General features: G+C 38.5%; 3 protein-coding genes across 5 annotated transcripts in view; 1 reads left to right on the forward strand and 2 right to left on the reverse strand.

Moving 5' to 3' along the window:
* Window positions 1-15,154, reverse strand: part of LOC138045385 (extended synaptotagmin-2-like) — a 34,246-nt gene extending 19,092 nt beyond the window's left edge. The window contains exons 1-5 of one of the 3 annotated variants that reach the window (XM_068891888.1): window positions 14,987-15,154; window positions 3,446-3,487; window positions 2,317-2,454; window positions 1,917-1,993; window positions 109-175 (exon numbers count right to left, since the gene is read on the reverse strand). In XM_068891888.1, the coding sequence (XP_068747989.1) occupies window positions 109-175; window positions 1,917-1,993; window positions 2,317-2,454; window positions 3,446-3,487; window positions 14,987-15,028 (366 nt within the window). In that variant the 5' untranslated portion in view covers window positions 15,029-15,154. Of the gene's footprint in view, window positions 1-108; window positions 176-1,916; window positions 1,994-2,316; window positions 2,455-3,445; window positions 3,488-9,989; window positions 10,514-13,386; window positions 13,529-14,986 lie in introns of those variants that run through there. The other 2 variants (XM_068891881.1, XM_068891872.1) reach the window with 2 other exon arrangements.
* Window positions 8,407-17,500, forward strand: part of LOC138045438 (hypoxanthine-guanine phosphoribosyltransferase-like) — a 33,209-nt gene continuing 24,115 nt past the window's right edge. The window contains exon 1 of the mRNA XM_068891957.1: window positions 8,407-8,410. The gene's annotated coding sequence lies outside the window, so the exon portion shown is untranslated. The remainder of the gene's footprint in view (window positions 8,411-17,500) is intronic.
* Window positions 16,692-17,500, reverse strand: part of LOC138045323 (protein disulfide-isomerase A4-like) — a 14,494-nt gene continuing 13,685 nt past the window's right edge. The window contains exon 8 of the mRNA XM_068891769.1: window positions 16,692-17,427. Coding sequence (XP_068747870.1) covers window positions 17,015-17,427 — 413 coding nt within the window. The 3' untranslated portion in view covers window positions 16,692-17,014. The remainder of the gene's footprint in view (window positions 17,428-17,500) is intronic.

Raw genomic sequence — 17,500 nt, forward strand, 5'->3', positions numbered from 1 at the left:
GCAGCACCACAGTTTCTTTAGAAACTACCCCTTCTTTCTTCGTCAGCCAGTTTCTGACAAATAGCATTTTGTCAATGCATAACAATACTATACATGTACATTGTATACCTGAAGATCTTCAATTCCAACCGTGGCACCCTTGACTGACAGCTCAAAGTCAGAGTCACCTGCATAGCTAGAAATGAATAAAACACAACAGAATCAACAAACTCGATCCTTTGCCTGCGGCTAACATAGCTGGTATGTACATGTACAGTGTTTTTAATAACATATTAATTAAGTGCTCATTTTATTTGCCTCCCTAGGGTATTATTAGGAAGTTTAAGCAAAGACAACGACTACGGCAACGAAAACATCAGTCCAATTATAATTATAACTTAGCGCTATCGCAAGTATTTCGTGATTATTCCGTCTCTTTTACCTTTTACAATACAGGCGAACTATCCTGTATCTGAATGGGTACGGACGGTTTTAATTAATTAAAGTCAAAACAGAAAATGACTGATTCATTTTTACGTGCTCACGTTGTCGTCAAAGCCTAAAATGTGGTGATTTCACGTTGTTGTTTTGTGGTCCGAGTACGGCAGAGAAAGGCACAGAAATCCATGTTGCACGTGCAGCACGAGTATTTGTCCTTTTTTAACCAATAATATTCTTGCTTCGTGGCGTAGCCGTAGCTGTAGCCGCTGTCTTTGCTTAATTAAACTCCCTATTATACAGAAGTGGAGCTCTCGTTGTCCAATAATTGGGGAGATAACAAATAAACTTAAAGAACAAAAAAATAAAACCATTTGAAATCATTTTATTGTTGGTTTTTCCTGAGAATTAAGGGGAAAAATGGACACCTTCTTGGGGCAGAGTAGGGATTACCAACAAACTTAACTCATATAATTATAGTGTTGAAATTTTTTTTTTTCATGGTAATTTTTTAAAGGCCCCTGAAAATGGTTTGCAAATTCAATGTCTTTGAGGCCAACACCAACAGGATGTGATGTTACAATGAAGCAGGGCTCGAAATTGCGACCAATACAGTCGCATTTGCGACTAAATTTTTCCCCTTGCGACTAAAATATCTGGAGAAGTCGCAAATTTGTGATTTGTTTTCACCTTCGCACTTTCGAAACAAAAGGGTTAGCAGTTGTCACTTTGCTGCTACTTTTGCTAAAATAAATAAATGACAAAATTATTTTGTTTCTCGCTGTGAATTTTCTCTGAAGATAGCGTAATTATAGAGTAATTTAGCTGTGATGTTACGTGCACAGCACCATTCCTTCGATCATTCGCCATTTTCAGCGGTTTCTTTACACACAAGTATTGCAGGCTCATATTTTTTTTGCTAAACCGCTGACAACACAATGCAGCGTAGTGAAATTGTGACTTTAAAACTACTTTTGCCAGTTACGGTACATGTATCTCAACAAGCAGAATCCACTCTAAAAGCAGCTCACACCTACGAGATGTTCATCAATTGAAACTTTTTACCCAAAAGAGCACAATGTTAGTACATACATGTAGAGCGGACATTACGAAACAACGAAACAGCAGAACACTGAAACAGCGAAACAGCGAAACAAAGCATCAAAACACCATGTGCGACCCCTCCATACATTGAATACTAACCGACAAAGGTTGGATTTGAGATTATAAATATTGTTTTACGCCTAATTAGGCCTAAAAAGTTATTGTTGCTAATCTCAGTCTTAATCTGAATCCTAATCTTAATCTCGATGAATTAGGAGCAATAATGTTTTACTAAAACGATATTTAGCCTCAAATACAGCCTTTGTCGGTTGGTATTCAATGTATGGTGGGGTCATACATGGTGTTTTGGTGCTTCGTTTTCACTGTTTTGGTGCTTCACTGTTCCATGGTTTAGTAATACTCATGTGGATCAGGAGTTTGAAAAGCATACTTACATGAGGTCGATATCCAAGATAATCTCATTCCGATCAACATTATGAGCATAAGTCTTGATGCCACCAATACGGGGAGGCTAACAATGAAATAAAATAAATTTGACTCAAGTTAAAGTGGATCAAGTAAATAAAAAAGGTGGCAATACTGCATTTTCTTAGGACTGAACGTGTCCTAAGATGGGAATTAATATTCGTCTCCTAACACCTCTTGACAACTCTCTGAAAATCCATGCAACATTATCAACAGTACAACTTTGCAAAGGAAAGGTGTTTCAAGCCCAAAAAATGAATATAGGCCTCTTGTTACAATGTACATGTAGGAAAACTTGCATTTTTTTCGCTAGGAAACTTGACTTAACAAAAAAAACACATCTGTTCACTTTCAGGGGCAATAACATACCACTTGGCCAAGAGAGATTTCTCCAAAATGAATAGAGCTCAGAAAACTGGGCACATTCTTCTGTATCTCTGGCTCCACAGTTTCCCTCAAAATCTTGATAACCATATCATTGATGTACGGCCACAGTTGGACTAGCATCTACAAAAAGCATAGACATCTCCACTAAGTAAGTTATAATAATGACAATAAATATAAATTATAAGAGGAGAAGAGGAAGAACCATATGAAGAACATCAAAACGTGGAAGAAGATTGATCAGAGGTGGGAGGTGGGGATGCATTGTAATCTGCGAACCAGCGAGGCATGCAAGGCAGACATGAGAAGCCTCTGAGAACAGTTTCAAATAGCTCTAATAAACAGTATAATTATAAGTCAAAGTATCCATTAATTAAAATGCTTAGCTTCCAATAACTGCAAGCTGGCTTGCACGCCTTGCCTGTTGACTCACGTGGCTCCCTGGCTCGCGCATCGTACAAACTCATCAGAAGTCAAACACAATGAAAGGGAAACTTGGGTTGAAAAAGTAGAGCAGGACTTTAGTAGAGCACCAACGCAGAGGGTGCATAGAGACTCCATTGAGATGGTACGCATAATCATAGTAAGTGGATCCAAGAAACATTTATTGCTGGAAAGTGATCAGAAGGCTCAGACAAAACTCCCTGCAAAGATAAAGAATTTCTCTGCAGCATATTGATAGCCACCTTCACAACTGGAAAAGTTTAAGGTGGCTCTCAATCCAACCCAGAGAAGTTTCTAAAACTTTGTAGATAGAGTTATCTTAGCCTGCCAATTACCTTTCAGCAATAAAAATTGAGGATCACAAAGTTAATTTTTTAGATATAAGCGTTTAAATACAAAATATAGGGCGTTCTAGATGGCTCTTTTGTTGCCATGGTGACCAATTATGTCACATTTGTGACTGGATCTTGTTTCATTTGGTACCACAACATTGCAGTTACAGAAAACAGTGTTGTAGAGTTACACGTATATTTCGCAAATAAGATATTCCATCTTAAAATAAACTAAACATGGTTAAATCATATCTCCAACATTATTGGTGGGAAGAGGACAAAACAAGATATTTCATTTATCCAATTATTTTACAAACAAAGTGGAACCATAAACTTACTTTGTTGAGCCATTCAGCTCTTTCCACGTCAGGAAAGAAAACCTAAAACAACAAAAAATAAATCAGGGACAGACCTGATCAGATACTTAGTTAAATTTGTTCTGATGTTAACTTTATAACCATTCAAATGACAATTTTACAGTCTAAAATTTAAGCACAAAGCTTTGCTGATGTGACATCATAATAATAATAATAATAATAATAATAATAATAATAATAATAATAATAAGCAGCATACTTTGTGTAGTTGCCCCAAGCTTGCGCAGACAGAATATAGAAAGAGACATGATGTTGTTGGGCGGGTCATACATTGGGAGTTGTGCAAGGAATATGGAGTTGAGTGCAGTGACAAATGGTATGAGCATTCCCCCAAAAGCATAGAAGAGAATGAGGAAGTAAAACTGTTGTGGGACTTTACCATCCAAACAGACAGACCATGAAATCCATCACAGGAAGCCAGACATTGTAATTCAGAAAAAGAAGGCAAAGGAAACAATGATTGTGGACATAGCTGTTCCCGGAGATAGCAACGTACGGCAAAAAGAAACTGAAAAGTACGAAAAGTACCAAGACCTGACAAGAGAGATTAAAAGGATCAGGAAATCAAGGACAAAAGTGGTGTCAGGTGGTAGTAGGTGCATTGGGTTCAGTGTCAAAGAAGCTGGCAGGCCACTTGGAGCAACTAGGAATTAAGGACCGAACAAGAACGATGCAAAAGTCGGCACTCCTCGGATCGGCACATACATGTATCCTCAGAAAAGTGATGGAAGTCTGAGGTCTCGGGATGAGACTTGACTGGATATTTCTCCCCAGGGAAAAACCCTGTGCTCAATTCTACATAATAATAATAATAATAATAATAATAATAATAATAATAATACTTTGTTTACCCTTGGATTTCAGAGTCGCTAGTAGCTAATATCTCCGAGCATTTAACACCTACATCATTTCAGCTTAAGGCAATGACCTGTTGTTCAGTTCATTTAAAACTCATTGCTCCACTCAAACTATGAGATTCCCTGCTAACAGAGGTCTCTTTTCTTTTTGTGTTTGCTGGCCTGACGAGTACCAGAAAAGAGACTTCAATCTGCCATGGGTCGAGATTCACTTTGATCCAACCACCGTCCACAACATTGGACGGCACTCTTCAAACCGCATGCCTCATGATAATAAATTATGATTAGTGACTGTGACTTGTGCCCCATGTGTTGTGCACATTCCTTTACAGTATCTCCACTGTTTTTAAGTGAGTCCATGCAACATGAAGTATCACATGAGGAGATTTGGTCACTAAGTAACTGCCCCGCATGCTCAACACAGTGAATTTGGACCCATGGCAGAGGTCTCTCTTCCCGAACTTGTCAGCCCAGCTAGCACGGAAACTCTAAGAATATCTCAAAAAAGCCTCTTGCATGTATAGTGGGAACATTTGCACATTATATTTTCCTCCCACAACACAAGGGAAACGTCTCCTCCCCACACAATGCCTACATAAGGCCATTTACTTATTTATAATTTTGGCTTTATGCACCTACGAGTGCAAGGAAAAAAGGATGATTTGTTTATTTGTTTATTTATTTTGCAAACATATTACCTTACAAGTCTTGTAAAAAATATAAAATGACTTACATGTACATGGCCACCAGCCAAATCTACCAAATTACTGATGCTAATTAAGGCAAGAACTTAATGGTACATGTAGATTATCACAAAAGTGCAAGCTTGTAGCAAAAAGCAGTTGAATTGAAGCTGACAGTCTTGGTGGCCATATTTACCCATGTATACGTTGACCTTTTATGGCCTCGAAAGAAGCTCCAAAAATCGCCGTCGACTTATACACAGGTCAAAGATTTAGGGTCAAGTTTCAGCTAAATAATTTCTTCAAAATTAACATAATAATGTTGTCTTGAGCATAACAAATGCAGTGGACAAAAGACTTCAAAATGAATGTAAGCAATTCCAGTTGAAATGAAAAAGGATTTGTCCAATTCTAAATGTTGAAGATACATGTACTCACTCGCACAAATAAGAAATAGACACTGGCAATTTTCGTTTACCAAAAGCGGAAAGCTCAAAAGGGCATTTCTGTTTCTTCAAATAAAACCCAATCGTTCAACTGCTTACATGCAGTAACCTCATGTTTGGGTGCAAGCGTCATCACTCGCATTGTCTGAAAATGCTGGTTGGTAATGATTGTTTTTTATTCTTTATACAAACCTGGCTGATTTAAATGCTGTTGCAAACTTTGTAGTGTTTGGTTTATGAGTTTTTTGTTTTGTTTGTCATGTGAGATATTGTAAATCAAGGACCAATTAAAGATTGAAGATTTGACTCCTGCTTCTGTGATGTTGTGCTTATTCTTTAAAGCCCTTTATCCTTGAACAACGAAACAGGTTAGTTTGAGGTTTACATGTTCGATTTTCTGAGAACTTTTTCGAAACTCAACGACAAAATGCCCGCATATACAACAACTGCTGAACCACAAAACTATTAAGCACTTGAGACCCTGATTTTTTTGTGTATCCAAAATTCCAGAAATGAAATAATTCAGGATTAAGTATACCATGAACATTTAATTAAGAAATAAAGAAATTGCTTTTTATGCCATCAAAAATGGGGGGTCGACTTATACATGGGATCCACAAATACACCGGTAAATACGGTAATAGCTATTCCACTCACCAATCAGTCTTTGACACAAATATGTTTTTTGTGGAAGTCAACTAAACACTATGTCATCAAGGCAGTCTGTCTGAGTGAGTGAGTGAGTGTAAGATTTGTAGGCCTCCAGCATGTGCATGATTTATGAAACTAATGTACGGTTTTCTCAAATTACAACAATAATAATATTATTGATGTTTGCTTGCAGCCCACTTATCGCCTTTTTCCTTTCTTAATTTTCTTAATGAAAAGAGAATGAAAACTGTTTGAGTACATTATTGTCAAATTAATTTCTTAAATGTCTTAATCAAAATCACTCTTTTCACATCTATGGAGATCATGCAAGCTCACATTCCACAGACATTCTGCAGGTCAAATAAACAAGAAAAAAGTTCACCAGTCAACCATAATATTTTTACTCTTAAAGACCAGGTCAACTCCTCTGCCTGCACTGAAAAAAAATCAACAGCAATTTCCTTGCAACGGGAAGAAAAACAGTAAAAAACTATTTTTATATTTATCATTGCGATGAATCAGCAAAAAAAATGTAGATTTCATCAGCTTGTTTGCATTGAAATTCCCACAGCACTGTGCTCAAAAATTTTGCCCAGTGATAGAAAAGATGAGCTAAACTGAATTAAACGAAACAAAAAATCGCAACTTAGTCTTCACATACATGTATGTCGAAATCTTTTAGTCATTGAGTATAATTGCAGGTTTGGCAACACTACTTTAATTTTGCTGATTGGTAAACATGTAGATTATAAGATCAGCTAGTTTGTGTCTGTTGATTTCACTGATATCCACTTTCTTCTCTTGCAATTTATTCCTGCAATGTTTCGCTCCACGTTTCTTTTAAAAAATTATATCTGTATGAAAAATAAAGAAGTGGAAGCCGCCTGTGTGTTAGGTGAGAGGGAAAACAAAGCTGAAAACCCTTTTTAAATCCTCATGTCATTTAATTAACAGCCGCACCGGAAAATAACTGGGTGAAATACGAAAATAGACAGGTCTGTTGGAAGCGTGCTTGAATTTCAACAAATGAGCCACAAAATCTGCAAGAATTTGTGACGCTGATGAATAATAAAGAAGTTTCTATTTCCAAAATGATGGAATTGCCTGGTGATAAATAACCTCGTCTTGGGAGGTGCGGTGGCCTCATGGTTAGTGCACTCGACTCCGGATCGAGTGGTCCGGGTTCGGGGCCTGGGAGGGGACATTGTGTTGTGTTCTTGGGCAAGACACTTTACTCTCACAGTGCCTCTCTCCACCCAGGTGTATAAATGGGTACTGGCGTAATGCTGGGGGTAACCCTGCGATGGACTAATATCCCATCCAGGGGGAAGTATAAATACTCCTAGTCGCTTCATGCTACGGAAACCGGAGATAAGCGCCGGCCTGATGGGCCTTCCTAGGCTCGTAACAGAGACTTTAAATAACCTCATCTAGGAGAGTAGATTTTTGACTTGCAGAAAGAATGGTCAACCTCAAGAGTTGGACGATTGTGATCTTTGTGTTGAATTTCCACACTTCTTGTTCACTTTTATAACACTTGAAAGAAAAAAAAACCGATACTAACCCTGCTGGGCAGGACTTAACTTCAGCGAACTTTTGTTGTGGAAACTGTCAGATGTTCAGAGTACACACTTTAATTGCTGTGAAAAAGAAATTGAATTTCGTTTCAGGCTCGAAGCCAGTGTTTCTCAATTTCTATTTATTTTCTTCAATCTTTCTGGGTTTAGTATTCACATATTATTTATTTCTTTGATCATGAGCGGGGGGTATCCTGAGAATCCTGCAATCTGATTGGTTCCGGCAGCAGGCAGTATTTTCCTTTCTCCTGACCACGGTCATGGTAACCAACTACGCTAAGCGCAGAATGAAGAGTGAAGTTGCGAAGTTGCTAATTTGTCTTAATTGTTTTTTGCAATAGAGCAGTGTTATTGTTTCCTCCTCAGTTTTAAACAAAAACTGTTTGTGCCATTTGAATGTTGAATTTCACTCTGTTCGCAGACTGACAGATGTCACTTTCTCGCTTAAAACATTGAAATGGCTTCTTCTACATTTCTAAGTTTGTTGACTTTTGAAAGGGAAACTTCACACAGTGTAAAAATATTCGTGATCAATTTGTACATTTGCTGACATGTTGATGAGACTGTGTAAAATAAAAACATTACTTTTCTAGTTTTTCTTAATAGTTTCTCCTACCTTCTAAAAATAGAATTTAGAAATAAATAAAAATGTTATTCATCGGCCTTGGTCGGTCCGTATCGGGAAAAACTGTGCCCTCTGTCTCAAGATCTCGGTGAATAACATATATTTACGTCCTAGGAAACAAAACACAGCTCAGTTGACAGTTAAGGAATAAAGCACTGTGTCAAGTTACTACACTACCACACGTACACAATGTGTACCTTTTTTTTTTAAGTATCCCCTTTGTACTTGTTGTTGATAAATACATCTCTCTGTAAGCCTAGTAATTTGGGTAGGTGATCTAGTACAATCATGTCACCATCAAATGTCATGTCTGACATTTGATAATTACATGTGAAAAAAATAAGACTTACAACACTATCACAACCTGCATGCATTAACTTGCATGTTTATGTTTCACTATTTTACATATCAAGCCACCTGGGCCGGGTTCCTGAAAGGTGTAATAACTATTCCAGGGACTGGTGATTTTCTTATAAATATACAATTTACTTCAAAACAATGAGAAGCGATCTTACAGCACACTTTCCAGCCAAAACAAATTTGCAGACATTTGGAAGCCATGTGTATACACGTACATTGCAGTTAAAAAATATTGTGATGACTTCAGATTAGTTGTTTACAATTTTTACCACACAAAGCTCAAGTATCTTCATAAATGAGGGGAACGACCTCTCCTTCGTCCACTAATGAATTTTTTAATATCTTCTTAGCCAATATTTAAGCTCACAATTAGCAACCCAAATTATGGTTTCCATAATTCATTGCAAACTGGAAGACTGCCCATGTTTAATTTACTCTAATGCTGTGTTTATGGTAGTGAGAGTTTTAAGTGACTGTTTATCAAGGGCTTTACAGCTTATCAGCTCCAGTTTTTTATTCATTTTTGGTGGCTACCACGCAATCCAGCCTGCAGACTCTGCAGATTGGTAATTCCTCAGCTTACTGCTAAAAATTCTGAGAAAACACGAGTTCGAGTTTGCAATTATTGAGGTTGACTAGCAGTAGAGTTATTTCACAGACTTATGACATTACGGTTAGAGCTAAGTTTTCAAAATCCTGAATTCAAGAGTGTGGAATCCAAAACCCTGAATTCACGATTTTGGAAAAGGACTGTTAAAATCCTGAATTCAGAAATACAGAACTACAAAAAATATCCTAAATATGCATAAAAGCTAACCTTACGCCTAATTAGGCCGAAACAAAGGTTTTTAGGCTTAAGGTTAGCTTTTGTGAATGCTGGCTTTCAAAATCTTGAATTCAGGATTTTGGAAACTTAACTCTATGAAAATAACTCGAAGAATAGCTGTCCCCACAATGATTGTGTTGAATCCATGCCACACCTCATATACTTAACAAAAACCTGATGCATTCATAATTTTAACAAGTTTTACATAAAAGACTTGCAGTTTCCAGCAAAATAACTTTCAGGTCGAATGAACTATAGCATGCAAATACGTGTTCCGCCGAAAACACAGATTGTTCCCGAATAATCTACAACGAGCCGTAAAAACAATATAATAATCTCATCAATGAATTGACTCTTGGGAGCTACCATCCAAAAAAAACATAAAGAGCGGGGCTTCTTATTTTCTGGATAGAAACCAATCTCGCGTTTGATTTGCTGTGAAATCTACAAACTTTTGATTTGAGAGGCAAAATATCTTACCCAAGATGGCAGATCTTCCATGCGGGCCTCGATAACTTCTTGTTCTTTTTCCGTAGCCTCGCGGAAAGCATCTCTCCTTGTCTTTCGTTCGTCCGCATTTAACCGCCATAACACGTAGATAAATAGCCCACAAACGATCCAGACATAACTTAACCCAAGCCATCCCATAAACCAAATTAACAGCGCTGCACCGACCAGCTTCAAATATTTCACAACAAAGTTCAAAATTGCTAGCTCGGTTTTCTTCACCGGTTTCTTCGCTTCATCCTGAACAACAGCCGCAGCTTCTGTTTCAGGAGGTGCTTGCATTGGGTCGGGATCGTCCGATTTTTGGTTTTCTGTGGGAGAAGCCATGAGGAAAACAGCTACCTGAACATTAGCTGTAACCAACTCCCCGCATCAGCGAGATTGAGCTAAGTGATACGTAACAATGGAACAATGGAATACTCTTGGGCTGTCAGGGGACGCCTCGTATTGTCGCAGACTTCAGATGTTTTGAAAAATGTGTAAACAAACCTCTGTGAAAGCTTGTTAACCTTCTTGACCAATAGCATTACTGCATCGCTGCTCTACCTGTCTATACCAGTTCATATTTGCCGTTTATCGATGAGCTGTTGCTTATTTTGTCTCGACTAGTCTTTTTTTCGCAGCAAACCGTAGAAAAATAGTGTACTCTAATAGTATGTTGTTAGGATTTCTTCCAACTTGAAGTTAAGATTGGATAAGATGAACGCTGCAACGATCAAGGACCCTGAAAATTTCTTGGAAATTATACAGTATTTGTGCACCTGTTCTTTATGTTTTTCAAATACAAATAGTTTTCTGGGTGAATTATAAAAAGTCGGTTTGCATTTTCAGAATAATTTTATAAACATATTAATAAGGCAAAAAGATAAAAACCCAAAAAGATTGATCTCGCATCTTAATGCCACAGGCTTTCCCAGCACATTCCATTTCCAGCATTTATATTAGGGTTGAAAAGGGAACTACCTTGTATTCAGAGGGTAAAGCGATTTGCCGCTCTGAAATAAAATGAGTTCAATATCTTTACTGAGTCAGAATAGAATCTTTATCTACCTCTCTAAACCAGATGTTTTTGATGAAAATATTAATAATAAAAGAGCTTTGATACTGACAAACCAGACTAGTAGTTCCACGCCCTGGTTTCGAATTGCAAACAAAAACCAAAAAAGTCATGGTTGCCTGTGTCGTATGGAAGTTTCTTTATTAAAAAGTGAAACGTTACCTCTGTTTTCCAGCTCTAAGGGCCCGATTACATGGCGAGTTTCAGCGCAATTTCAGCCGGTGAAATTTTGATGAATTTCAGCCCGGGCGCAAAACGCAAATTCGCGCAAGAGGATTTCTTTCAGAACCCGGACTGAAATTCTCCAGGTAATCAGGCCCTGAAGCTACGGCATTGTAGATGTGGATGCCACGTATTGAAGGCGAGCATACACTTTGAATGCCTTACGAATACGAACAACGGCTTTGTTGAAATGCTAGTTAAACGAGTCATGAGAATATTAAATATTCAAGGTTCTCAAAAGTGTCCTTTACTTCATTAAAAAGAACCCTTAACGACTTGAAATACGAGTCGACTCGTTCCCTCTTCTTTAATTTGATTCCCGCCGTCTTCCACTCATGTTCCCTCCACCTTACAAATTAAAAGGCCCCGAACCGCGCTAAGCTTTAATGCAACCGCAATCGTATTTATATCGTGTTGGTTGCCGGAATTGCCACATTAAAAGGGGTGTGTACACGCACTAATTACTGTCTTCCAAATTTGAACATCTTAGAAGCTGCGCTGATGAAGCGTCGTTTAATTTCGCTTTATTTTATTATTGTTTCCTTTATGATCAAACCTCAAACCTCTTTCATTCCGGTTGATTTAAAAAACAGATGTTGCTGAAACATAAATTCAGTTGTATCGCGTGAGCTGCTGCCACCTGTGAAAAGGTGGTGTGAGTTGTAGCCGCCGGGGAACTGCACAAACTGAGAGGAAATCAATAAATGAAGTAACATGAAAAACACATATGTAGAATGTGCACTTTTCAGCGTTTCTAGCTCCCTATATCTTTGGAAAGTTAAAAGCCAAATCAGTACATTTGTAAGTTAACTAATTAACACATTTTGGGGGCAAATGTTCACTTTCGTAGTCTCCCGTCGGGTGAGTCGTTTCCAAAATACATCACTCCGCGGGGCTGGAGCATTTCTAATTTCGGATTTTAAAAGCTCATCATATTTCGCCGGTTGCTTATTTTGAATTTTCCGACTGTCCTTGATATAACAATATAAATAGATTTATAATAATATCGTTTTAAATAGGCCCGCCAACCCACGTCAACAAGTGCAAAAAAAGAACCGCTCACTGCAGGGGGCAGTTGTACTGCAGGGCCGAGCGATATCAGTGAGAGATTTAGATTACCTTAGTAGGTTCCTGGTTGAGGAAACACAGATTGGAACGCTTGGTTGAAACCCTCTGATTGCTCTTTATCTAGCGCTAATTTAAGTGACATTTGGTGCATTTGTATATAGGAATTGCTGAAGAAATATTGTGAAAAGAGTATGTAGACTGTCATTGTTTCACTAACAGTCGTCCTAACAAGTCGTTCGTCGTCCACAACTTTATTTGGAGTAAATCTTCAAAATTGAGAAACCAAATATTTTGAGCAAGGGCCGATACAATTAACGTAGGTTTGAAATCTCTTTGATTTCAGATCTACGTTATATCTGCTCTTACTCAAAATATTTAGTTTCTCATGCAAGTTGTAATTACGCCTATAAGATCAAGCCAATTTGATCCATCGTTCATCGACAGGAATATTGTCCACGGTTGCTTGATTGAAAACTCTAAATCTTCAACAATTCATTTGAAAGAATTTTTTGTCATCTACATACAGACTTTATTAGCCTCGCCCCAGAAGGCTTTTCAGGGCCATGCCATGCATGAAACAGATCAGAACAAAACAATAACAAGTCTTAAGAAACCTAAGTGGTCGGACTGCAAATGCAGTCGAGAGGTTAGAACGGGTGTTGAACCCGGGATCTCCAGATCACCACGCAAACGCCATTCAGTACCACTGGACTGCCCTGTTTCCACGAAACTTAACCCTTATCAACTTCTCAGACTCGACTATTAAAAGTTCATAAGCCACGTCCACTAATCACAAGATGTATGACACATTACGTGGATGTGTTTTCACACCCAATGAAAAAGTAGATGAAAATCTTTTTAAAGTTTGAACCTCTTGTGATTTTTCTCTGATGTCTCTATATGTCTAGAAAAACAAAACGAAACCATAGTCGGCCACTCGTTCGAAAAACTATACCAAAAACTCGTGCTTCGTATTACATCGGTACTGATATAGTACTTTATAAATAGTGCTTATAAACTGACCTTATTGTTGGGTTTCAGTGGAGAAACGGAAGGCAGAGGGCATAAGAGTAATAACAAGTATACCAGATTAAAAGATCTGGATTGTTTTCCGGCCATGTCAGATCGTAAGTAAAATTCAAACGAGCATTGGAAAAGTTTATCGCAAATGTAATATAAATTTAAAGATTTAGACAGGCTGCACAAACAGAACTACAGCTGTAATGAAACTGCTATTATTCCCACATGAAACGTAGTTTTCGAAAATGGAAAAGTGACTTAGTCTTTGCTGAAATTAGGAAGCAACCTTCGAAATTTAACAAAATGAAAAGATGGCAAACGAGAGAGTCTTTCTTGGTACGAAATCCTCATTCGTTAAAATTTGATCAAAATGTATTGTTGCTATGAAACGAGCTGGAGAAGATGAAAGGATATCCCGCCATCCCAGCTCAATCAATATTATTTTATGAAACATTATACCTAGTGGATTGTGTATACATTGAAATAAGTAGCGATGTTTTTTGTATACAGTTAAACAATAATACGGCTTTGTTTAAATCAAATTTGATTAAACGTTTCAATGTTCGCATCAAAGACAATTGCAAAGGGAGTGAAGCCCCTTTGCCGGCGCCAAACCGACGAAAACTCGTTCCCAAGGTCTCTCTTCTTCTCCCCTAGAAACGAGGTTCAGCAAAACGTTATTTCTGATCATTGTTTTACAATCGTCTTATTTAATGAGAGCATTATAGTAACAAGAAATTGAATTGTTTATTCAACTAATCTTCACAAATGAAGATTCCCTAACTCCCCTTCATAAAAAGTGAAAAACAATTTTGAGGAAACAATGGTCAGTTAGAGCGCGCAAACGAAAAATATTTGTTTCCTAGGAAGCAAACCTGAGTCTAAAATACGTGAGACGCTAAAAGTTCCTCCAAATTGCTTTCTGTAATAATGACTATGTCGCCTTTCTTGATAGTTATCACCACCTCGTAACAATCTGTCACGGTTTGGACGTCCCTATCCTTTTTAGGGTTACGATCTTTGTTCGTCTGTGTCCAAGCCACTGCCGTTGTCATAGCTGCTAATGGCTGAAGGTTACGATTAGCATATTTGATCTTTTCATACCTTCCGAATACTATATTGAATTGGTATATCAGTTGCATGATGTCGCCCTTCTCAGTTAAGAGATAATACAATGGACGCCCTGACTAACTGCTCTCAAGGGTTGATCGTTGATCAAATGGCGCGCAGTTGAATTGGGGAGAAAATTTGAGCCACTATAGAATAATCCTATTTTTTAAAAAGTCGGTAGAGCAAAAAGTTGCAGGATTTTTTAACAGCGCAAAAGGCTAGCTAAAAGAGCGCATTCGCCGTGCACTTAGGCATCTGGAAATATCTGTGGGGCAATACAAACCCAAATTTTAGATTTTTCGTAGAGAGGAAAAACTATATGTAATATTCTGATTAAAAAAAAAAAAGTTTTAAAAAGGTAAAGGATATATCAGAGCTGAACATAACCAAAAAAGGAGGATATAACAAAATGTAAAGCGCAAAAAATCTATCTAAAATATTATCCACATGATCACAAAATAAGCCTTTTTAAAAATTCGGTAAAGTGATTTACCATTGGGTCTTTTGTGCGTTCTATCTTCCATTTGCAGGCCATTTTTGTCGACTATTTCAAGCACTTTTCCCGTGTTGAAGGGTCAGCTACTTCCGCCAGCTCGAATCGAGCAGGATACGAATTGCTTTTGTTTTCTATATGCAAAATGCACACACCACTTTTCAGCTGAACCCATATGCAAAATTCATGACAAAGGTAAATTTAACTCTTTGGCGGCGGCCAATGAAAACTGTTACCAAACAATCAGCCATTTAAAAGCACGTAACTGATTGGAAACAGGTGAAAGCAGCCTGTCTGGGGGTTCGAGATCTGTTGCTTTTAAAAATTCAAAAAAAGAAAAAAAAACAGTGTTTATCGCTGGCTTAACAACCTTAATTGAACATGATGGGCTTTTTGTGGCATTTTTCTGTCTCATTGCAAATGATTTGTTTTCGGAAGAAAACGCACTTGTGCTAAAAGCCACAAAGATATGGGATTGATAATTTGCACTCCAGTCGCACTGCTTCGCAAGTCCTTGGCAGTCTACAGCCAAAAGGGCGTAGTTTATAAAGAAACTGTGGTGCTGCGTCGGTGGGGAAGTAGTATACAAAATTTGGTTTTATCAAGGGAGTTGATAATGTAAATTGGCCACTGTACAGAGATTCTAAAAGCTGACGTTTCGAGCGTTAGCCCTTCGTCAGAGCGAATCGATTCGCTCTGACGAAGGGCTAACGCTCGAAACGTCAATTTGTAGTCAAGAAATAAGATGTATAGTCGAGACGAAGGCAGGAATTGAGAGAAATAAAAGTTACAAACTAAAAAAAGGATGCTTGTTGATTTTCCGCGTTTACCAGCTCTTGAAAAAGTTGTAAAGTCTGAACACAAGTTACTTTAAACAAAACTCAACGCATTTTGACGTTGCGCTAGCGGGCGTAGCAGTGACGCCGAGAGGGGAATGGGACGGGTAGGGAAACCTTATCGGTGCAGTGCTTCGAGAGCTGGTTGAAATGGCGCGCGAGGGGTTTTCGGTGCATGTTTGTCATTTTTTCCAACATCGCGAAGACGTTGGCGGAAGCGGTCGGTCAATCCCCTCGCTATACAGGCTATGCAATAAGTGTACAAATCGCCTGTTGGATCTCGGATAGTTGTCGAGACCGGAACATAATAAATAGAAAAATAGCTCCTCTTTGGGTACGCGAGTCGGGAACAAATGGTACACGAGTCTACTTGACTTGTCATAAAGTGATGAACGCATTGTTTTACGATCCTCGTATTTTCCTACTTCTTTTTCTCTTATTCTTCGACGAAGGCAAAACTTTTATTTAGTTAACAGCCCTTCGTAAATATCTGCAATTTCCCTTTGTTTCCCTGCTAGCAGAGGTCTCTTTTCTTTTGCGTTCACTGAGCTGATGTTGTGTTGAGCATGCGCGGCGGTTACTTAGCGACCGAATCGTCACGTGATACTTCACGTTGTGTGGGGACACGGCGGGCTCAAGGCTCAAGTCACAATCAGCAAACATATCATGGGACATACGGTTTGAACAGTGCCGTCCAATGTTGTGGACGGCGATCGGATCAAAACGAGTTTCGACCGATGGCAGAGGTGTCTTTTGGTCAGCCCAGCGAACGCAAAAAGGAAAGTGCACTCTGCTAGCAGGGAAGCTTTGTATGGATTTACCTCCTGCTTGGGCGATTGAGAAAAAGGGCAAACTCCACAGAGACAAGCTTTTTTACCAATTCGTTTTCTTTTATTTTGTGGTCAACAGGATTTCAGAAGAGTAACAGCAAGAGACTAAAGAAACTACTGACTCTTTTCATGTTTTTTTTTCAGAAAAATTCTTCAGTTTTGGGATGAGCTAGAAATTGCTGCTATAATTTAGAAAGGATCCATATTCTCGTCCCATCCCCAAAGCAACAAGCCAGGCACGCGCGAGAGCAACACACGTGCGGAGTCATGCGCGTTTGAACTTCGTGATCCCCCGACGAAATCAGGTTTCATGATCGGATTTACGAAAGAAACATTCTTCATCTTAGTTACCTAAAATAATCTTAAAGTTCTTCTTTGGGCTGCTTTAGAGAGACTGTTGCTTTTTCCTTAATAAATTTCACTAAATCGTCCAGGTTCCTCTCTCCTTCGTATTTAATCGGGTTCTTCTTGTCATTTGCTGGTGCGAAGAGGATGGTGGGATATCCTTCAGCCTTGTAACCAGATGGTGTATCATTAACTGTAGCATCCATTTTAGCTATAACCAAGTTTGGATCGTCTTTAAATTTCTTTCCTAGTTTCTTGTAAGTTGGTTCAAGCGCTTTGCAGTGTCCGCACCAAGGGGCGTAGAGTTCAATAAGCACGTCCTTCTTGGAATCAAGCACGATATCCTCGAATGTTTTTCCTACCACCACTGTGACGGGCCCGGAGTTTTTCTTTGGTGCCGGTTGAGACTTAACTTGTGCCTTGATGTTACCTGCAAGGACAAGTGGACAAGGCTTTCAGCATTCCTCATATGTACGGAAAATTATGTCAGTAAGGGTCAACAG

Source organism: Montipora capricornis, chromosome 1 (genome assembly GCF_036669925.1).
Source record: "Montipora capricornis isolate CH-2021 chromosome 1, ASM3666992v2, whole genome shotgun sequence".
In the NCBI taxonomy this organism is placed as follows: Eukaryota; Metazoa; Cnidaria; class Anthozoa; order Scleractinia; family Acroporidae; genus Montipora; species Montipora capricornis.